Raw genomic sequence first — 23,972 nt, forward strand, 5'->3', positions numbered from 1 at the left:
GCGTGTGTGTGTATGTGTGTGTGCGTGTGTGTGTGTGTGTGTGTGTGTGTTAATGTGTGTGAGAGAGAGCGCAAGTGGCTTAAAGGAGAGAAGAACAATGGATGGCACTTGATCCTAAGAGCCAACTACAGCCATCGACACGCGCGCGCGCACTCACCCCGGATAGGGAGCGAGGAAAATGGAAAGGGGGGGGGGGGATAGGGGAGGTAAAGAGGGGGGGATCATTTCATAACAGCGTGAAACAACAGCCACGCTCGCGGGGTTTGGCCATGAGGTGATGCTGCGGGTTGATCGTGATGGAGGCGCGCGACACACCATAATGACGCATGTGTTTGAAAGCATCACATCCAGGCCAAATCCAGACAAATGCATTGATTTGTAAATAAATAAATAAGTCCATCCTATAGCGTCATCCGCAGTGAGGAGCCTCTCTCTCTACTTGCAGCACCTCAGGCTCAGGGACCGTCTCAAGTCACACCGAGTGAGATCAGAGAGCATCCGGTCACTCCTTTCAAAATAAAATCCTTACTGGTTTCCCTAACTGAGGCATCAAGTAGACATGACAAGTTCCAAGAAAGTCTATAACAGAATGGTTCCCAAACTTAGGGGTCAGGACGCCGAAAGGGGGGTCGTTTCAGAGACAATTACCAGAAATCAAATCAGTGGCAGATGTAGAATTTTTATAAATCAGGGGCCGCAGTTACAAAGTTTCCCATGACATAGAGGTTTTATTTTACTTCACGATAATTTTCTGTTTAGCTTGTAGAACACTACTATTATATTATTACAGTAAACAAGGAACGACTTAAATGTTCACCTTACCGAATCAGGAATGGTGCAGGGATGTTATAATTGCCCCCATGTGTAAATGTTGGCCCTCTTTTACTGGACCTGATTTAGAAAAATCCTGGATCCGCCACTGTTTTGCAGCAATTGCTTGGTAGTAGCTCTATTTAGAAATTATAGGAAATACTGAAGAAAAGATATTAAAGTTAAGTTATATTGCCTGAAAGGGCCGGAATCAAAATCTATCCCTTTACAGCTTTATTTATGTACCATGCAGCCAAGGGCGGATCCAGAGGTGGTGCAATATGACTGGTCCCCTGATTGCTCCTGTCCTGTCAATCATCCTTTTTGGAGTAAGGTTGTCAATCACTAACAATACTTACAATACATATGACAATTTGATAATAATTATTACACAAGGATTTACTTAAATGTGAACCTTACTGGATCAGGAATTGTGCATGGGTGTTAGACTGTGGCCCCTTTATGGCCCTTGATTTAGACAAATCCGCCAGATCCGCCCCATTTAGCGTCACTCTAATCCCCCAACTTTATTTTGAAAGCAAAGAAGCCCCGTTTCCTGTAATATCCTCATCTCAATATGCGCCTATTGACGCAGCAATACGCGGCTCTGTAGGACTGACCGGATAACGGCAACCGAGAAGGGGGGACAGGAGCGGAGCGCGTCAGTCTGACACACTGCTATTGTATAACACGGGCTTTTGCCTCTTTTCCAGAGAGAGAGAGAGTGAGGGGGGAGCGGCTGCATCCTCCCCCGTTTCTTGTTTGGAGGTAAAGGGACACAGACGGGAGCGGAGCGGCGGAGGACCTGCACATGTCGGCTCGGTGAGGCAGCGTTTGTTTCCCCGCCCTGATACGGTTGGAGGACGGGCAGGAGCAGGAGGAGGAACCGCGACATTTACATCTCCCGAGATAATAATAACCTCACGTTATAATAAAATTGGCTCATGTGAAGGTGCGGCCCATGTGAGGGTCGACAGAGGATGCGTTAAAAGCGAGGAGGACGACAGTGATGCGGCAGCCGAGGTGGGCCCCGACTGATGATTTCATATCAACATCCACCAAGAGGCTGTAAACTGACCTGGAGTCTGCTGCTTTGTTTTTTTTCATGTGGATAAACAGCAGGAGGGCAATCAGTTATTATTGATTATTCTATTTTTTTCTGTTTTCACATCAGGATAAGAAACACATCCTGATTCAGGCCCATGACTCGTGTGTGTGTGTGTGACGCCAATACAGCAGCACAGAGGTGTGTGTGTCTGTGAGTGTGTGTGAGTGTATGTGTGAAGAGACGCGCCTGCATGTCTGAGCATCATCTGGAGGCTGTGCAGGCTGCTCCTCCACGGGGATGACACACACGCGATTTTCCATCCGTGCGTAAAGACAAGAAGAGGAAGAGCCAGAGATGCTGCTGCTGCTGCTGACATTTCCAGTCCGGCTCTGATACCGACAACGAGGCATCTAGAAAAGAAATCCACCTCTCCTCCGCCTCTGCACCTCTCCCCCCTTCCTCTCCTCCCCTTTACTTCTCATCCCCTTCCTCCCCTCCTCCCCCCTCCCTCCCGGAGCGTCTGTATCATTCTGATCAATTGATAATCCATCAGTGATTCAGAGAGCCCTGTACTCACTCCTGCGTCCTCCCCTCACTTCACCCTGCTGTGTACATCCTCTCCAACGCCTCTTTTTAAGCGCCCGCACGCGTAAAGGCGCACCGCCGTCCACAGCCACAATGGAGACGACCAAGCTGCCCCCGTCCAGCCCGTCCTCGCCGACCACCAGCTTCTCGGTGCCCTCCGCGGAGAAGGTGGACGGCTTCCCGCGCCGGTCCATGCGCAGGGCCCGGCAGAGGAGGTCCCACAGCTCGTCCCAGTTCCGCTACCAGAGCTCCCAGGTGGAGCTCACCCCGCTGCCCCTGCTTAAAGGTGAGGCACTCAAGCGGCCCTCCTGTGGTCCTACGTCAGGAACAACACGTATAGGAACACTTTGGGTATTAGAGTTGGGTCTAATAAGGTCACCATAAACTTCCATTCTCCCACTTTATTGTTTATTATTTAAACATTTCTACATTAAGAACAGTCACTAACTTTTCACGATATACATATTTAATAATCAGAGAAGTGGAGAAGGTCTATTAGTGGACTGTATTGTGTATTATCATGTGTCCCGCTGGTACAAGTTGTCCCCGCTGTCCTGACAGAGATGAGAGCAATGTCTTGGATTGGTCGGCCTGACAGGAGCCATGCAGTCTGGTTCAGGACTTTTTAAAGGCCTGTCATGAGAATGTTCTGCTGTAGGACTATCACACGTTTTCATAGTTTAATAATCGGCCAATTATGGGATTGATCTGGATGCATTTTGTCTTTTAATGCTCAGAAAACATAGAAACATATCCACCGTGGTCTCCAACAATCCAAAGAGATGCTGTCAGATGTCTAGCTTAGATTTTCTGCTCAAGATTTTCACTAAAATAGAGAAAAGAATCCTGAAATTGTTAATTAAACTTAAAAATCACGCACATTTTCAGTCACTCAACTACTCCATTGATTATATGAACACTGCAGGAAAAGAAGAATGGCATTCATGTTGAATATATACCGCCCCCAAATGTGTAATCCTGCTAAATAACAAATGAATGCAGATGAAAACACAACCTCCCTGGCGGAGGTAATGGAACCGTTACAGGGATGATAGATAACAGGAAGCAACATTTGTTAGCTTTTACTCTGATTATTATCAGATAACAGGAAGCTCAGTTTACACACTTATTTAAGCCATCAAACCTTCATCCCATTATCAGGAGGTCCTTCCACACCACAGTGTTGTGGAACCTTGTTTCTACAGTGAAACAACGAACGAGAAACACATTTGTACGCTTTTTGAGGGAAGAAATAACGTCTCCGAGACGAGCTGCAGCATTTGCGGGTGTGTTGGTGCCGTAGCTGTAATCCCAGAGCTTCTACAGAGGCCACTTTGATCTGTGGGAGCGTGTTCGGTGTTCTCTCAGAGTGAAGGCAGCGCAAAGATGTTGTGTTCAAATATAGCGTCATCTGCAGTTCGCCTACCAACCGACAGGCCTGGGTGGAGTCTGCCATGGAACAATCACAGAGGAGTAGGATTTTCGTGTCACTGCCACTTGTGGCCCCAGTTGTGTCCGTTTTGTTGCGTTAGCCTCAAAAATAGATTTTCTCTGGTCCTTGCGTTCAACACTTTAGATTCTTCTTTTGGTTCACACAGCATTGAGGAAGAGCCATTCCTCAATGCTCCTTCCCTCTCTTTGGTATTTTCTTCATCTCCACCTGTTCCTCACCTCACATGTCTTCTCTTCCTGCCTGTCTTACCCATGTGTGCCATACAAGAGCACATTCAAAGTCCTCATTTATGAATCTAACCCGTCTCTATCAGGCTACTCCTGCATCACTTCCCATCAGCCCCCTCTGCTTAGAGGACCTTTCTGCTTTTAGACACGAGGTCCGTGCGCCTCTTATGGGTTTTTACACTTTGTTTCTCTCGCTCTGACTTCCTCTCAGGCCTGTGAGAGACGAGTGAGTGCTGCAACATGATGGAGGGCTTTCATTATGTCTTTATGGCACCTTTTGGTTCAGACCTTGCTGTGCATACTTGCTGTAGCCCTCACAGACAGAAGGGCCAGTTATCACATGGCTGCTGCACCGCTGCGGCACTCTTTCTGGATCCCCAGGAGGAAGTGGTAGTAAGATCCTGCAGCAGCGGTGGAAGAGAAAAGCCTGGTGATGTGGGAAAGTCTGTAGCAGCCAGTGTATATAGGCCAAGTGTAGACAGACTTGTGGGTGTTTTGCCCTCCGGGGAATCACATTGCCATTGTTAATTTGAACTTCTCCTCCTGTTGACAATGGCACCTCTCTTTTGGTTTTAAGCTCCAAGTCTGGCTCACAGCTCCAGGCTGAAATATGCAACAGACTCAGAAGGACACAGTGAAGAAGATGGGACAAAAAAAAAAGCTGATAACAATCAAAAACCATCAAACCAGGCTGACTCTGACATGAAGAGGGAGATGTTCTGATTCCCAGCCTCAGCTGACCACAATGCAGATCTGTCGTCAGTAGCATGTGAAACCATCTCAAACTGCTCTTTTGTTTTGTTTTTGTGCCGTTAGTTTTCTCTGGACCTGATAGAGCAACTATGGAAAAGGTTTGATGTATTTCAAACACCAATAGAGGCTGAGGGAATTATGAAATGAACAATGCCAGAGTAACGGAGGGTGGATTCTCCCCTCATTCCGCTCAGTGAGGGAAACGGGTCAGTTTATGGGTCTGTTCCTTTGCAGAAGTTTAGTGCATTTCCCATGTTTTATACATGCGGTAAAAGTTGAAGTCTAGTTTCTCTATCTGTTACCTAATCTTCGAGATAGTGGTTTTCCCATCAGCCGTGTCCTCAATCAGCCACCGACACAGTCATAGCTTGTATCTTTGCAGATCTGACATCAGAAGTGTTTGAAACATCAACCAACAGCACAAGAAAGAAGGAGACATTTTTTGTAGAATGAGAAATGCTGACATGCCTCGGCGAAAATAGTCTCGAAGTGAAGCAAGTAGAGTCTTCGTTATTAAGAACCTGGAAGTCGGGACGTGGAGGAGCTCAGAGCTCAGATCTACGAGTTGTTTGTGTGTGTGTGTTTGAGTCGTCTCATCCTCAAGATACCTTAATTGTAGTGTATTGGCCTCAAACGTGATCTTTTCTCAGTTAGGACAAAAAGCTGGCATAATCTGAAATCATGCAGTCCTTGAGTGCCAGTAAATTACTAAATGATGTTCAATAAACTTTGTATTTCCACAAGATGTCTTTTGTGATATCAGAAAATTAAGAAAATAATATAGATAAGATAGATAAGTCCTTTATCAGTCCCACTATGATGAAATTGACTGTGTTACCCCAGCAAAAAGGGAATTGTGAAATACACACAAAAATACAATAAGGAGCTATAAAATATAGAAAGATATACAATGTATTGCACATATATGATACTGAGATTGCAGGGATATAAAATTGCGATGGATATAAAGTCCTAAAGGAAGTTCTTATCACATTGGTTTGAAAAATGGCCTCTAACCATGAAGTGGTATGGACTTGTTTAACATTCGAATTAAACCCGCGTTTTATACATAAAAAAAACAAATTTCACTAAGATCTGTGGCCCAAAAGTGTGATTGTTTCACGTCAAATTCATAAAAACAAACACCTTTCTAGTAAAAGCTTCTCTGGATGTCCAAACTATGTTGCCTTCAAGTAAATAGTGGTGGTGTTCAATGAACCACAAATCATCTTGCAACATTTTGAGGGTTGGCACAGTTTTATGTAACCACTAAAGTCACTATATTCAATATTCCTTTGTTTTAATGTAAGTAATGCTGAACTTTTTCCAGAGGAAGCCCCAAATGAGACGATGATTAAGTCGCACGGAGGCACCGGGGCTTGATAAACGTAGTGTCTCTCTGGGACCCAGGCAAATTAAAATATTTAATATCAGTCACACAGTTACAGGAACAACCAGATGGGTATGAAGAATGTTTTCAGACACGGGGGAACGCTTTCCAGTTCTCTTTACACCTCAATCGTCACATTGAACAATAAAATACTTAAGGATGGTTTCCAGTAAAGATGGTTGCTGGAAGATAATGGTTGTGGAAACTCTCCCAGTATCGTCAACTGGCTGTTATCGCCTCTGTTTCTCTTAGAATCAGAAACAAATGGCAAGAAGGGAAGGAAGAAAAAGGATTGAAAGGCAGAAGTCACAGGTTATATTTCAGAAAACATGCAAAAAATGTGTTTTGGCAAATTCTTGTTATGTTTGAGCTTGGATTACTCCTCCTCCTCCTCCTCCTCTGTGTCTTCGGTTACACTGCGTCTCTTTGGCTAAACCAGAGAGGAGGCAGGTATAGCTTTACGCTCCTCCCCAGCCAGGATGCTCTCCCCTGGGGCCCCCGTACACACCAGTCGGCTACCTGGTCACGGGCATCGCACTGGTGATGGCATACTAACCAGGCCAATGTCACGTTAAAGCCCGACATCAAGCCAGCAGATGAGCAAACACGTGACTATGACTTATGCCCAGTTAATCTTGCAAAAACGAATTGTTACGGGAAGATTTGAGAGATTATTGATCCAGCTACCTCTGTCCACCAACAGATCCTGCAGCCAGGCAAGGCAGCGCTAGGTTCCCTGCTTTTGACCTTGAGATAAACTTGCTCCCAAATCCCCTTTTTGATATTTGTAGGTTTTCCCTCATCTTCCCCTGCTGCAACCTGCTAACATTCCGTCCGTCCGACCACCAGGCTTGCATTCTGATTCGTCTTGCTCTTAGTATGACTCATCCAGGTGCAAACATGTTCCACACAGAGTAACCGTGTCTGGGAGAACATGTTCCTCCTGCGGGGGGGAAACACATCATCGACGTAGATAGAAGCATCGCCCCCCCGAGGCATTAATGTCATCGTGGCATGTAAATGTCCTGACAACAGGGGGAGACACAGTAGTAGAGGCGTCATTACCGCGTGCAGGTAAAGTACATCAACACTTTGGATAGAAATATCACCAGAATTACTGCCGACTACAAATGGAGTTGTCTGACCTGTAATTACTTCAGTTCCTTGTGAGTAAAACACCATCACTGTGATTCACATTGCAAATTTCCATGGTAAGGGATATAGGTCGGGATATATTTGAACTTTGAGGGTTGCAGCCGTTCTATTTATTAAGGCTTAGTGTGTGTTTGTGGAGAGGGGGTTTACATACAGGATGATCATGGGACACGTATCTGCTCCGTCTTGAGCGCCAGCGTTGCTCCCAGCAGCCACCGCAGAATGTGTCCAATGAGAAAATACACAAAACAGACTTTCTGCTCAGCCCAGCAGCACATTGTCTCCCGCCGTGCGCCGCTCAACAGCTCCGATCGGCTCACGTGGCCATTTTGACAGTAGTGAAGGGTATTGGCACAACAGCAAAGTAAAAATGCTGTATTTAGAAGTCACAAGACAATCATACTACAGCTATTCCTGTAAACTGTGTGTCATGAGTTGCTCCATGGTTCTGTCCTCCTAGTTAAAGACACATCTCGTCAGGCTCGCTGCTGATCTGTGGCGGTCAAAGCCCAAAAAATGTTAAAGGCCCAAATGTTTACCCCAGCCGTTGGATTTCTTCTCATCAAAAATTAATACCAAGTTGTTTATTATTATCTGCCTCACCCGAGAGCACCATCAGGCCTGTTTGCTGTTTGGAGTCAACTCGCTCACGTCCAGTAAGCTGTGCGGAATCCTCACAACACCCCAAGACAAAAAAATGCTGTGTCATAAAATAATTAGGATGTTTGCAAACCAGTGACTCTGTTTCAGATCACCATTTTAACCACAGCAGCAGCACCCTGTGCAGTCACACGTAGTTATTGATCCCGTTGGGCCCCATTTCCGAGAGAGTGTGTAGGATTTTGTGGCATGTAGTGGTAAAGTTGTGTGTTGCAGCTAACTGAACACCCCCGTGCCTCACCTTCCCCCTTCCAAGCATGTAGGAGAAGCTATGGTGGCCTTCATTAAATAATGAGCCCCTCTCTAGAGTGTTTGTGCTTTGTCCGTTGTGGGCTCCTACAGAAAGATGTCGGGCTCACTCCCATTGTAGATATAAAAGTCTCATTCTCTGGTAACACAACTATTCTCAGTTTTATGGGATTATATACTGATGAATACATAATATTATTATTGTATGTAATTTCTGATGATAGCTCCACCTAAATCCCAGGCACTGTAGCTCCCTGTCCTTGACATTTCCATCATGGCTGCCAGCAGCATTAGCATCTCTTCAAAGGGCTGCTGAGTGGCTTCAGATAACTCTGTCAGGATGTTGTTTGAGCTTAGACACTTTAAGATCTGATGAGTTGGCATTTCAACATCTGTGAAAGCCTTAAAACACCCTGCAAGTATAAGACGAGCACTAAGGACAATGTTGCATAGGGGAGCAGGTTATGAGGAATTTTCAGGAAGAATTAAATGTGGTTACACCGTTTAGATAAAATGGTTATGCATCGGTTTAGGTGCACATAATCCCTTTTTAGAATAGGAAACAATGATCTATGTTGCAGACCAGCACGGAGGCAACCTTTTTTGCCACAGGGCTCTTTTAGACCCTTGTACGTAAACATTTTGCCTGATTATGCGATCAGCACGCCGGATCGTGTTTACCACATCAGTGTGAGCTCTAGCAATCCTTACAGTTTCTATGGGATGATAGGAATTGGATTTAAAATGCTGCCAGTGCTGTCAGCAGAAGACCAAAAATACACCGCCGCCTGTGTTTCATAATGCATTCAAAAAATGGGCCATTGCAACTAACAAAGAAGGGATTAGAGGAAAAACATCCACCTTATGAAATCTTAACGACCACCTCTTAAATTAGAATGGAGCATAATCTGAAAGATGTTGTGTATCGGCCTTGTAAAAGGTGCAAAGAGGAGCTGAAGTAGCTTATAAATGTCAGGACCAAAATGAAAGCACCTTGACAATGCCAACGCTTGAGTGTACAACTAAAATGGAGGTACCAAGCTTGTAGAACCACATATTATGCAAAATGCAAGAATGAATTTTGCAATGCTACCTTCTTGTATAATAATCTGCGTACTAATTCCCCAAATGTCTGTCTGTCTGAATGTGGAGCACAATTCTCAAGAACCATTTATCTTATCCAAGTCACACCTGGTATGTGTATTGTTGAAGGTCGGTGGAAGTGCAGTGTCTAATTTTGTATGATTTCAATATCGTCCAATCGTCTCCAAAGTAAAAAGCACTGTGTTCGTTTTCTTGCTGCAATGCTTCATATTGATCTGAATAACAAAGCTTACATTTTGAAGAGTTGTGAACATGAAATGTATGAAAAAGTAACGTCAGTAGAGCAGATCATTCTAACTCATATATAAACCACACCGGTGAACTGTAAGAAAGCTAAATCAGTTTCAAGAAAACTTTGACTATAAAATCTTAATTGCAGATAAACCAGTTAGGATGAACACAATGTTTTCAGACTTCACACAACATGCAGCACACAAGCAATAAAAAAGTGACAGCAGTAGAACTGTTTGAGCAGAACTCAAGAAATATTTCTGAAGTAGCTCCAGAGCATTAAAACAGGACAAGAGAACAGCAGAATGGAAAAGCAACGGCTCATTTTTTAAAATTGCAGAGTTCTTGTTCTGTAAGTCTCAATGAGAAATGCTAACAGTGCTAAACGTTTTCTGATACAGAAACATGATGGTCAAAGTGATTAAATGCAAATTTGCTGGAAAATTTGAAGACAATGACCATTGGGGGATAGAAATGTAACACAACAGGCTATATAATGGTTGTATGGTCAACAAAATGATTTCAGCATTGTCCATTATATAGCTGTATCTACACTACCACACCTCATAAATTACACTTCCTCATGAAGACCAGTTTCAGAACTATATGTTGCAACAGTGAAACAGAGCAGACACAATGATTCACATGGAAAGAACTGGCACAAGTTACCGCTTGTGACAGAGACCTTGTGAATTTTCCTGCTTAGATATTATTGTTTTCTCATTTCCTGAGGCCTGCGTGCTGTAGTTTGTCACACAGGACATATTGTCAATGCAAAATGTAACATAACCTCACATGAGCCTGAGTCTGAACGTGTTGGTCTGTGTGGGACGTCGCGTTTCTATTGGTCCAGCATTAGTGTTTGTCCACATTGTAATAATGAGTGTATGGCAGGCTCAGTTAGAAATGTGCTGTTTACTGTAAAACAGTCACCTTCACAAACAGACTGTATGTGGGAGATTGAATGACTGTGTTAGTGTGTGTGTGTGTGTGTGTGTGTATGTGTGTGTGTGTGTGTAAGGGAGAGGCCGGCTGGATGGGCCTGCTATTAGGTTACAGAAGACACAGAGTAGTTTTTTTTTCGCTCGGTGACTGTCTCGGATCAATTAAGAGGGAGAGTGGGGCTGGGGGTGGTGGTGGTGAGGCGAGTGATGAAAGAAATGGAGTGCATGAGGAGAGAGGAAATGAGTGAACATTAAGTTGACAGGTCAGGGAGGAGCGGTGGGAGGGGGAAGAGAGACAGCCGGATAAAAAGGAGAGGGTGTCATGAAACAACCGGCCGTGCAATAACCACGACCTGCTGCTGTGTCACGGGGAGAAAGAGAGGATTCTTAAAAGGAAAACGCAGAATTTGAGGAAAATAAACCTTCAGCCCCAATCACCACGAGGCCCCTCTTTGTGGACGCTCACTCTGAAACATGCTCTCTCGCTCCGGCAAAGCTAAGCACACAAAGAAAATCAAACACCGGCCTTCGCAGAGGTGACGCGCGGTGAAACGGTCTTCAGGGAAATTGGGAAGGAAGATTTGTTTTAGATGGGATGAGAGATCGGACGCGGAGAATACCAGCGAGGAAGTGAATATTGCTGCAATGAATAACAAACCAGCTTTTAAAAGAATCATCTTTACCTCAAAATATCTGCTTATTTTGTGACACATGGCAGCAGCAACAGGGAAACACCATACATGACATATACCCTGCAGAGTTAAGATTGTTATTATTCAACAAGTGAGCTGCTGATCAAATGTTGAGGATGTCTCCAGCTGGGCTAACTGCCTCCCATATTTGTTTGCCAACCGTCTCAACTCTGTGTTTACGTCTCGCACGGCAAACATTGCTTCCAGAGGAGAATAACTAATATCTCACATTTCCTGAAAGCCGTCCTGCGATCAGGGAGAATGTGGATTGAAAAAGACGAGTCATGTGCAGTAGCTCAAACACTGTAAAATGCCTTTAATGATACTAATGGAAATGTATTTATTGCTAATTATAGAAGAGACAAAAAAATGTCACACCTTTCTCTGTTCACTCTTGACATTGGATTATTTAAGGATGAGGATTTGTCTCAGGCTTTCTCTTTGTCCCTGAGAGAAGTGGAGCTTTCGCTCGCGTTTTGAAAAGTACAAGGATGTTTTCAGGTCTTCGCTGAGTAGCTGTCACTGTCACTGTTATTCACTGAGTTCGACTCCAATCGTTATTATTAATTTGGATGGTAGACATCTTAATTTTGGAATAAAACTCTCGGGCCTCTCTGTCGTTATGGAGGATGACAAATTTTGGAGTCTGGCAACATAAGTAGGTTCTTTCTCTGGTACTAATTAAAATATAAGAAAGTGTTCCAAGTTGTCATATCCCTAAAAGGGCGGGAGGGCACTCAGAGAGCATATACCTCCACCAAGACCCAAGAGTCCACTAATGACTGCACATTTAATTTGATTTGGATCAGTCACCTAAACATGCCTGAGTTGGTATTGACCCTGCCAGCATCCTGTAGAGATTGTATTAATGCTTTTAGGTAAAAAACATGTTGAATGTCCACGTTAAAATGTAGAAATAAACCTTTGTTTGTGCTGTGATGCGCAGCTCTGCTCGTATTACACGTTTTACCGCCACAACTCACAGATCTGTCCCATGCCAGTCATAAAAAAAACGAATGACACCATCGGAAATATATGGGGACGAATATAAAGGCTCTTTTAAATGAGAAGGAGTAGAATCGCCAGAGGGAGAAGGTCGAGATGTGGCGCCCTGGCTCATGTCGGCCATTTTTCTTCCTGTCAACCCCGCGAGCACAATGCATGATGGTATATGGTGCTCGGTTATTGACAATCTGTCGTACGCTACTTTTGACGATGCACTATGTTGTGAACTATACAGTGAGAAGCGATTTCAGTGATGTCCTATGTCTATAGTTCACAGGGAGTTCATTTTGACCCTGCAAACATCCCATAGAATTTGAAAATCCAGCTGATTTTTTGGTTATTTTTCAAAGCAAAGTGGAAAGTCAGCATCCAGACAAGTTTCTTGGCGCGATGTGGTGACGTCTCCTCCTCTTTTGCCGACAGACAGGAAAACTCAACAAGGGGAAACAAAACAGAACATCCTGAGCAGAGAACACCAACCTGTCCAAAAAAACTCTGCTCGTTTCCTTCCCGTCTCTTAACTTGATCAACATGTTCGTGTCACATGCGCTCACCCAGCCGCTCTCATTACCTGTTCTCGGTACCATCGGCAAGCGGATACTTCTAAGAACTCCCCGGCTCTAATTCAAAGCGCGGGACGATTTGTCTTGTCCTCTCGCAGCGGGTAAACTGCTGTTTACACTTCTGTGAAAATGTGAAGATGGGCGGCGGGAGGAGGACACAGTCAGTCCCACGTGATAGCATCCCTCCTCTGTCCTCTTCCCAATCCTGCTGTTTATGAGCAAGGCGATGGCTCATGCGTCGCACGTAGACAGGTTGTCATGTCGTGGATAGATTGTGTGTTATGGGGGGGGGGGGGAATTAGATTATTTAGAGATGGACCTGCAGCTCGCCACTCAAACCCCTCAAGGTGATATTTATACCGCCCTGACTTCCACCCTGCGCAGTGCCTCCCTCCTCGTAGCTCCCTCTGCTTTGTATAAGTGTGTCTTCTTTATCTGCCTTCATCCCTCTTCTCCCTCTCTTTCTCCCCCTTTCCCTCCCTCACCCTCTCTGCGTCACTGTATCTGTGCATTGAGCGTCAGTTTGTGCTAAATGACAGAGGTGCAGAGGCGGCTTTGGATGTGAGCTAAAACAGAAGCTGTCCCCCCCTCTCTCTCTCCCTCTCTCTCTCTCTCTCTCTCTCTCTCTCTCTCTCTCTCTCTCTCTCTCTCTCTCTCTCTCTCTCTCTCTCTGTCTCTCTTTCTCTCTGTCACACACTCAGCCCCAAACAGAATAACTGTTATTTAAAGACGAGAGCTCATTTAAATAATACAAAAAAAAAAGCCCTGGGAGAGATGGATGGATGGATGGAGAGGAAGGGAAAGACGGAGGGAGGAGAAAGAAGGGAGGTTCCTCGTGATGGAGCGATGTGAGAGAAGCAGGAGGAGGAGGAGGAAGGGCATGATGTCATCTTTTAACCCTATACCAATCCCCGCGCCTCCCTCCTGTTTCCTCCCCGGATTTCTTCCTCCTCCGCTCTCCATCTCTCTCTCCAGCAGGACTATATTTAGAATTGTGCAGCTGTGTGTGTGCATTTTGTATGTGTGCGTCTGTGTTTTGATGCAGGGTCCTTGGCAGTGCTCACTCGTATATGATACTGCTCCTTTTACCAAATCCTTTACCTCCTCTCCTTTCCTCTCCTTTCCTTTCCTCTCCTTGTCCTCTCCCCTTCTCGTCCTCTCCTCGTCCTCTCCTCTCCTCGTCCTCTCCTCCATCTTTTCTACGTCACATTTTCCCTCTCTATGGTTCAGGTCGTCTTTTGTTCATTGGCCTCTCTCCTGTCTATTTAAAGGATGAGTCTATATTTATTGGTATGAATCCCCCCCCTCGTATTGTTTATTTCTCGGTCCCATATAAAGCCCCATTGTTGTTGTACTGAATCCACGTCCCTTCATTACGACAAACATCGTCATAAACACACACAACATCCTGCTCCTGTAAACAGTCTCCAGCAAATGCTCTCTTTACTCTGAGTAATGTTTGTGACAAATAAAAACGGCCTCGCTGTTTTAGGAAACTACTGATCCTTTAAAAAAAAGTAAAAATATGCATTTAGGACACACTTGAAAAGGGTTTATATAATCGGTAGAAACCAACTGTCTCAAGTGCTCAGTTGTTAGTTATTTCAAAATTCTCCTCTGATACAGTTCCCTCCTGGGAAGATCATTTCTCACCCGACTCCATTTAGAATCTGGCAATTAAATATTTTCTTACTTATTAGCAAATTACATCACGCTGCTCTCCTCCGCTGTGCCTATCAAAATAAAGGTGCTCGAGTGAGTAGATTTTCTAAACTGCTTTTGTGACCCGTCTCCCCTCTGACTATTTTCAGCCTTTTTATTTTGTCAACCCTCTTTCATAAATCCAAATGTGAACGTTGGATATTACACTGCACTGCTCAGCGTTACACAAGGCAGACAACAACACAGTGTGATTGTGTCTTTTGAGTGTGTGAGTTTTGAGTGCGATTGCCTCATGGATGTGTGGTGCATTTGATGTATGCTTTATTGTGTAATATTCCTATTTTAGTACGCCTTTATGTCTGCTTCGTTATTATCATTTGATTATTTTATTCTCTCATTGTGAAGTACATTGACTTGAATAGTAACACAACGCTGCTGCTGCTTTGTATTAGCACTGATTGTTTATTCTTTATAATAAATCAAATGAAGAGTGTTATTGCTTCTCACAGGCTACATTGGGTTTCCAGTTTTTGTACCTACCTGCTTTATCATGCTTTTACAATTGTGGTAATGTAACTTTGCCACGTCGAGGATGACAGTTTAAATCTTTCTGCCTTAATGAAGGTGAATTAAACATAGGGCTGTAAAATTGACCATGTGCGTTTTGATGTGGCGTTTAAATTTCTATCGTCCACATCTTGCCCCGGCAGTTATTGAAAACACAGATTTGGAACGTCAGACGGCTGAAAATAGCCCTGATGTTATAAATGACTCACTTGCTGTGATTAAGGCCTCAGTTAATATTCTCGTCACTGCACTGACATGATATTAGAAGCTGTGAATGAACGAGTGTGGACTGAACCACGTCGACCGAATGACAGCAGAGGAAACCAGTGTTGCCTCCGCTTCTCCGCTGAGTTTGATTCTTTCATTTTCCTCTTACTTCACTCTCCCACACTCGCTCTCACATCACCCGCCAAGTCCTGTGCTTCCCTTCATCTCCCGTCTCTCTCTTTATCTTCTCACCTCCTCCCTCACTCCGTTTCTCCACATGCACAGTTTATCTTTCCGTTCGTCTTTTTCACCTCACTCCGTTCGAATTTTTTCACTCTGTCCGCGGCACAGCACATCTTCATACAATTACTGTCCATTAAAAATGGATTAGATTTCACCTTCACAGGCCGTCTTCAGAGCGAGGGGGGGGGGGAGAAAAGTGATGGGGGGGCTTTGAGAAAACAGGAGAGGACGAAGAGATAGAAAGGATATGGATAGGAAGGGGCGAAGGGAGGAGGGGAAAAGGAGTTGGGGATTGAAGGAATGTGAAAAAGGATAGACTGAAGAGGTGAAGATGAAGGTTCAGGACTGACTTGAGTTATCTCCACCAGCCAGAAGACACAGCTCCAGAGGGGTTTTGTGGACACCTCGCAGTAGAGTTAGACTCATATTTATTCTGCCAGAAAAAAGTCTGAATCGCTCGCCCTCTTTATCTTTTCACACTTGTTTTTCAAGTCAGAAAACAGTGAGAACTTTTCCACCACACAATCGTCCAGTGACTGAGAAATGGGTGAGATTCAAGAACGAACTGGACGGATAACAGTCACAGAGAGAGTTTATGCAGGTCAGGAACATAGAAAATTACCATTGTGGTTTTGCATTTTGAGTAAGTCATGATTAATGGAATAAAACATTGTGTGTGACATGTGAACCCAAGGGCCGTCCTCCTCCGTTTGTAGTGCAGGTCAGTGCCAAATGGAGCAGATGGTCCTGGTGTGCCCATGAGTGGTGAGGGGGTCTGGGGCTGGAAGAGCTCCAGTCAGACCTCCTCCTCACCCCTCATCTGATTCCCACCTGGGGGTTAAGAAGGGTTAAATCTAATCCTCATCCTGCTCTGTTTGTGTGTGTGTATGTGAGTGCGTGTTTGTGTGTGTCTGTGTGTGTGTGAGTGTGTGTGTGTGTTTGAGAGAGCTGTGGATCATCCTCCTTCCAACTGCACAGTTAGTCTAGACTGTTTCCTAGCCGTCATATCCTCTCGGTGCCTTTTGTCTCGTCTTGCTCTGACAGAGGGAGATTACTTGTTACAAGGTGCACATACACTCTAACAAAGATTTTCTATTTCCCACCGCTGTTTATCAAGGATATGTAAAGATATAATACAATTGTATTATTTTGTTAATAAAACATTATCATCAGTTTTCCAAGACACGTAATTCTTTATTTTCCACAATTTATTGTTCCCATTGATTTGTGTGAGTTTCTATGTCTGTTCTGTGTTTGATCATGTGTGTGTGTGCGTGTGTGTGTGTGTGTGTGTCGTATTCATATATCTTAAAATTAAGTTTTAACCTTATTGCTGCCCATCTTGACCAGGACTCTTTTGCAAACCAGATATTGTATCTCAATGGGAACTTCCTGGTAAAACGGAGCATAAATGAAATAAAGTAAAATAAAATAAAATCTTTGCTTTAAGTAATATTTGTGGCTTTAAACTCATCACCAAAACATTTTACAATCCTGAGGTAAATAAATCACGTGTTCTCTCTGTGCACAGTGCATAATTATTACATCGATATATATTGAACTCTTGTTATATTGCTATTGATGAAAATTATATTGTGATAATTATAAGGTCACAATGCAGACCACTCAGTGTAGACGACAGTAACATGTTGACCAGTCTGATGATAAAAAAGCCGCTTTTTTATCATTTATATAAATATACAATCGAAATCTTTAAGTTACCAACCTCCCATACATCTCACTTACACACGGAACTAAAATCTGGATATTTTTAGGTGTTGAGTCATCAGTCATCTGGCTTCACAGAAAGAAAGAACCAAATATTCCCATTCGGCTGCTGTCAAAGCCGGTGAGCGTCTATTATGGTGTTTACATTTTAAAACATGTTTCTTTTCTTTGCATGGTGCTTTGCAGGCTGAGCTGCTGAGCTCCACACTCCCTCAGGCCCGTGGAATCAATTTAGAACTCATTTTAGTCTCTCAGTTATCCGCCAGAATATCAGCCACTTTCTCTCCACCTGTAGAAAGGTGTAGAGAAAAAGGAGTTTCCAGAGGTACGAGGTTTTGATGTGACGGCCGGCAGCAGCTTGTTTCGTTGTGACAAACAGGTCTGGGGAGTGGATCTGACAGGTAATAGGGCTAAGGCACAACTCGACCCTCTGGATGGATGTGTGTGTGAACGTGTGTGTATGGATGCTCGCCCTTTTGAGAGTATGTTTGTATGTGATTGTGTACGAATGTGTTTGTGGAGTAATAGTCTCTTCCCCTCATTAACTCTGAGAGAAGATCCAGCCTGTAGAACACATCTCTGTGAACTCCAGCTTACCTTCTCACACTCTGTCAAACAATTCACTTTCAGGAATGCCATTGGATTTGCCTCTAACCTCCTTGTCTAACTTTCCCCCCCTTCTCTTTCATTCTTTGCCCTCCAGACGCCCCGGTGGCAGAGCTACACGACCTGTTCTGCAAGAAGCTGCAGCAGTGCTGTGTGCTGTTCGACTTCCTGGACTGCGTGGCTGACCTGAAGGGGAAGGAGATCAAACGTGCGGCGCTCAATGAGCTGGTGGAGAGTGTGGCCACCAGCAGAGGCGTCCTCATAGAGCCTCTCTACCCAGAGGCCATAAAGATGGTAGGAGCTGAGAGGAGGAGGGAGGTCAGGGATGGATGGATGAAAGAGAAATAAGTCAAATCTTAAGTATCAAAAAAGATACAGTGAACCGAAATCCGAGGACAGACAGTGACAAGCAATGGTCACGGTGGATGGGTAAATAGATCAATAGCGAAATGGATGGGGGGAGAAGAAATATAGAAAGGCAGAGATATATTTCCACACATGAATCAATCCTCATCAAATTTAACAGCTGGAAGCTCGGGCCATAGCAGAGGAGGAGAGGAGCAGGTATGCAGGGATGGAGGAGGGGAGGAGAGAAGGTGGTATCCAGCTGAGGAGTCACCAGAGGCTTTAAACAAAGGTGGTAAGAGAGGAGAAGAGAGAGGAAGGAAGGGATGGATAGCCAGGAAGGGAAGGAGAGAGAGAGCGCAATTGCTATGGGTGCTAAGTAGCAGTGGGCTGCACAGATGACGAGCAAGAGGGAGAGAGAGGGAGGATAGAGTGGTGGTGGGGTAGAGAGTGTGGACGCCAACGGAGCAGCAGAGATCCCAGAGGATGTAAAAAGAGGAGGAGAGAAAGGAGGGATGAGGAGAGGGGGTTAAGCAAGCAAGAGGATGATAGGCAGAGGATGTGAAAACGCTGATAGGATGCAGGGTGGGGTGGATGGAGGGGGGGGGGGGGGTTTACATGTGTGGTCGCAGGCTTTCAAAAGCTTAAATTATTAGGTGACCAACAATAGAAGGAGGCGATAATACTGGTCCATGAGCAGAGTCAAATATGGCCGACAAAAGGCCGCCCAGACCACACTTTTTTCTTTAAAAATAATTATTTAAACTGATGCAAAAGTTTCTTTATTTGAGTTGTGATGTTATAGTCAACCTACCACAACTGTATAACATCTTTAATGAGATGAAAATCTGGAAGTTAACAGTAATGCTCACAATGCAGCCAGTCGTCTAAGTGGAGTTAAACAGGAAGTGTGTTGCAGGCCTTAGTGTGCAAGTAGGAAGGAGCAGTAGTGGGAATAAATTTGATTCTTGCTAAACTTTTTTCTCCACCACTCTACCTTTCTCTTCTCTCCTCTCCTCTCCTCCCCCTCTCCTCCCCTCTCCTGTGCTCTGGTTTTTCCAGATCTCGGTAAATATCTTCCGGACTCTCCCACCCAGCGAGAATCCAGAGTTTGACCCTGAAGAAGATGAGCCGACACTGGAAGCTTCCTGGCCTCATCTGCAGGTGCGTTAAATACGTGTTGTGATAAACGCTTACATCCTTTCATTCTCTTTCTTGTGCTGAGGTAAAGGGACAAAGGACAGTGGCAAGTGTTGACTCTGGCATTCTCTTCTCAAAGAAGAAGACAACAGACTTGTGATGCTTCTCAGATAACATGTCGGTGATGAGTACACTCACCTCAGGAAGAGATGAGTCAAAACACAAGCATGTAATCTATACTCTGGTGATCCTGTCCTTTCAACATTTCTTTGGTTTTGTACTCAGTATTCTCCAAGATTTGTATCACACTCATAAATTAATCCTGCAACGCTTTGACAAACAGTCCACACTTTTGAAAAATACACATTTCTTGAGTTAAATGAGAGGATTGATACCACTTATATCTGTCCATAGCATTAGGAGCAACCTCAGCAGCGCCATCTAAAGCTCACCAATTAGAAGGTTTCATCACATTCAATCATGTGGAAGCTAATAATGATCGTAGTTTTACGAGGAATTATGTGATAAAGAAAATATACATAGTGTAAGTTCTGATTGGTTAAACACATACACACTCGGTGATATCTACTCTTCTCTTCCCACCGTTAGCTGGTGTACGAGTTCTTTCTGCGTTTCCTGGAGAGCCCGGACTTCCAGCCCTCCATGGCCAAACGCTATGTCGACCAGAAGTTTGTCTTGCAGGTAATTCTATCTCTCATCTCCCTTCTTGAAAAATGTATTTCTAAGCTCTACGATGGCTTTTACATAAAGTTAAGTTCTCATTTGAAACATACCCACTTGTTTGTATCCAGATTTAGGGCCACATTTGAAGAAATGATTTAAAGATGCCACAGTGCTTGATGTCTAACTTGTATCTTTAATATTCTGCTCATGTTAGAAAACAATAAGGAAAAAAACGCTCATGTAATATAAATTTTGCTGTGTGGCTTTAATGGCCAATACTCAAGCAACAGGAGCTTCCTGTTGTAGTGAGCCGTTAAGAGAAAGTTTGAGTCACAGTGGAACCATGGTGTAGTTGGATCATTAATTATGTTTGTAATATGTGTGTGTGTGTGTGTGTGTGTGTGTGCGTGTGTGCGTGTGCGCGTGTGTGTGCATGTGTGTAGCTCCTGGAGCTGTTCGACAGCGAGGACCCCAGGGAGCGGGAGTACCTTAAGACCATCCTGCACCGTGTCTATGGAAAACTACTGGGCCTCCGAGCCTACATCCGCAAACAAATCAACAACATCTTCCTCAGGTACAGGCTAATGTCTCTTATTCCAATGTGCAGGACTCCAAGGTGCCACTTAGAGCATTCAATTCAATATAAAAAACAAGAAAAAATCTAACAGTAGCAGGGAGAAATGCTGCCTCTTTGATTTCACTAATGTCTTTTTCACCCTAATGCGTCTAAAGACTTAAGAGCACAAAAGTCACATCAGTAGTTATTAAGTGCTTTCATTGGCTGTTGTGACTAATGACTTGATGAGGAGATAATTGGACTAAGAGCTCGAGACTTGACTTTTCCTAAATGTGTGGTTGTCAGGGATCGAGCAAAGAGCGAACGTGCACAGGATTACTTGCTCACGTACATGTTGGCTGATCAAACCACTTCAAATGGTGGGAGGTGACACCTGCAGAACAAGCATATTTCCTCAAGTCTTACTGAACGTCTTTTTCTTCTTTTCACTGTTACATTGGAAATGAATAAATTCTTTAGGTAGACAGGAATATCAGGACCTACTTAAGCATGGGTCACTTTATGTAAAAATAACAGAATATGTTTGACTCTTTCTACATTAAGTTATTTTTACCAGATTTAATGATCATTAATCCCAAGTCTTTGCATGTGTGTGATGTTTCAGGTTCATATATGAAACTGAGCACTTCAACGGAGTCGCAGAGCTGCTGGAAATCCTCGGCAGGTTGGTATTTACACACACACACACACACACACACACACACTTTGAAGTATAAATTGCTGCTGGAGGGAAGTATGCTGTGTAGAATATAATGTTAGCTAAACGCTTAGACAGGGCCGTTGCGAGAGGATAGGCCGAGCTGAGAAAGGTCCCCAGAGAACGGCGGATTATATTTATCCACAGCAACGACAATTTTTTATTGTATGATTGGCTATGTACAAGAGACTGCAATGACACCATCATCGGAAACCCTCTAAAGTGTCACCGCTGTGCTCTGAAACCCATTCTTTTTAATGCCATTCACCACAAGTTTCTTTCTTCTGAATCCAGCGGCAAGTGCTGCATTGTATGTCAGAGGGCCCATGCCACTAGTTTTCCACCAAAAGCATCTTAATTCAAATAATATGAGTGTGTTTCAATGTGTGGTTCCCAGGTCCCTTGCATGAGACAGCTAGTAACCCAGTGACTTTAACGACTAAGAAAAATAAAAATAGTGACGACGCATAAACGTTTTTTATTCATCACAAGACAAACTGTGTAAAACCCAGAATTGAGGGGAATAGAGGAGAGAGAGAAACAAGTAGGACATTAAAGAGAGATGACTCAGACGTTTGTTTCCACTGCTGTCAGTCGAGTTGCTCTCCGCTCTTTGTTTCTCTCCGAGGTACATTTTTAGAATCAAATCTCCACAGAGGCAACTTTGAAGTAAGACTTCACTTTGATGCTGATGAGCAATAATCAAAAGATCACATCTTCCTACTTGGACGACACGTGACCTTGTTAAGTGACATTAACGGAAAGATAAGCTACTGCGCTGATCCAAGACATCCAAAACAAAACTCAGCCAAAAGAAAATGATGGTGCTATCCAATCCGGTGATTTATCTAGATGTGTGTTGTTCTTGGTTAGCTACAATCTCGATAATATCATATTGTACAATGGCAACACGAATCTCTTCAAGGCTTTCCACAATATCAAGTTGCAGCTCTTACAAACATCTATAAATATGAATCCTCCTGACCGCGTATTCAAGACGATGCGACATTACATGACCTTAACCCTGGTAGCGTTTATCATCACAGTAAATCACTATGTACAGGAAATGAACTCTGTGTCCCTGTGCTCATGCAGAAACTGTAAAGATGTGAATGCAGCACTTTTATCCGTCAATATCCTTTGTTCCGAATGATTACAGTCATTATGCCTGCTGTGAAATATGTACATGCATTATCTATAGCGGTGACCTATTATGTCACTGGAGCCATGACATGATTGTTGCACTGTGTATGCCACAGTGTCAGTAAATTAAATGTGCTTATGTACTTATAGACAGGATAGAAGATGGATAGAATGAAAGAGGCAAAGACAACAGCATTGAGGCAGAGGAGCCCTCCTCTTGTTCTGAAATGAATTAATGAAGCCCACGTAGTCAGTGACAGACGTGTCATGTTAGCAGCGTTGGTCCAGCAATGTGACTGAGCGAGTGTGAATGGTACAAAGCAAAGTGTTCGATTCTGATGAGACGGAAATGCCTTTTAAATAATCTTCATGTTACACATCGGAGAAACAAGACGTAAACAGACGTGCGCTCTGACAAATGGCTGGAAAATTTGGTCTGGACATTTTCTGAAGTTTGTCTTTCATGAATGAAGAACGCACCCGGAGGTTGTTCACAACAACTGACAAATGTTGGGAATATTCAGGCGAGGGTTGACGTCTGGGTAGAGCCTGCAGGAGGCGGGATATACATTCCACCACGTACACATTGAAGTTTGGTGTTGTCTTCTATATGTATGGCTCAAGTTCTTGCGCTCGCTGTGAATTTTCAGAAAATTGTCTTGCTGTAATCTCACATTCGGACATGTTCTTGACATGTTACAATGGGACTGGCAGAAAATGGGGCGGAAAATGTCCTTGACAGATTTAAAAATGTGTGTTCTCACCTACAGCCACAATTCCAGGAGATTGTTACAGCTGAGGCCTTGAGAATGTTGACTACAAAGAATGCTTTTTCAATAAAACTATTTATTTATATTTTTTAAATTACTCTTGGATGAAGAGATTTGTTAGAAAAAACAAACATTTTATTCGATCACGTCACCACCATTTCAGGTTCGAAAGATAGACAAAGTCCACGACGACTTTTGAGGTCCGACCAATCACGGGTTAACGGCAAAAAGAGGGAGGAAGGTAGCGGAGAGGATGAGAATAGAGGGAGGGATGGAGGGATGAGGGTGAGTGAGTGAAAAAGTCAGTGAGTCAGAAGTGGAGGACGGAGGAAGGAGGGAGAGCAGGAACGGAGAGAGAGAGGTTTGTATTCATGTTGGTGGTAACAGTGGTATTTATAGCTCCTCCCACACACAGCGAGAAGGAGAGAGGGATGGGCGAGGGAGGATGCATTGAACAAAAAAGTGAGAGAAAGAGAGAGAGAGGGCAGGAAGAAGACACAGGCATTCAGAAAAAGGGGTGAGATGGAGGCAGCGACAGATTAGAGGAACAGCAGGAGAGAAATATGATTGAAAGGATGTTCTAGTAGACAGATTAAGATGCTGTTAGAAAACGAAGACAGGCCGACACTGTGTTGTGTGTCAAACCCACTGAGACAGACACACAAACACAAAACTGACAAACAGCTGGCCGCTAAATAAGAGGCATCATTTCCAAGTTTAGTTCCCACTCCTCC

The 23,972-nt window shown here is 44.0% G+C and overlaps 1 protein-coding gene across 1 annotated transcript in view; it reads left to right on the forward strand.

The window, feature by feature from the left end:
- Positions 1 to 1,471: 1,471 nt before the first annotated feature.
- Positions 1,472 to 23,972, forward strand: part of ppp2r5b (protein phosphatase 2, regulatory subunit B', beta) — a 33,466-nt gene continuing 10,965 nt past the window's right edge. Inside the window, exons 1-6 of the mRNA XM_062384489.1 lie at positions 1,472 to 2,729; positions 17,980 to 18,176; positions 19,290 to 19,391; positions 19,977 to 20,069; positions 20,495 to 20,625; positions 21,233 to 21,292. Of these exons, the coding sequence (XP_062240473.1) occupies positions 2,537 to 2,729; positions 17,980 to 18,176; positions 19,290 to 19,391; positions 19,977 to 20,069; positions 20,495 to 20,625; positions 21,233 to 21,292 (776 nt within the window). The 5' untranslated portion in view covers positions 1,472 to 2,536. The remainder of the gene's footprint in view (positions 2,730 to 17,979; positions 18,177 to 19,289; positions 19,392 to 19,976; positions 20,070 to 20,494; positions 20,626 to 21,232; positions 21,293 to 23,972) is intronic.

This window comes from Platichthys flesus, chromosome 24 (assembly GCF_949316205.1).
Source record: "Platichthys flesus chromosome 24, fPlaFle2.1, whole genome shotgun sequence".
In the NCBI taxonomy this organism is placed as follows: domain Eukaryota; kingdom Metazoa; phylum Chordata; class Actinopteri; order Pleuronectiformes; family Pleuronectidae; genus Platichthys; species Platichthys flesus.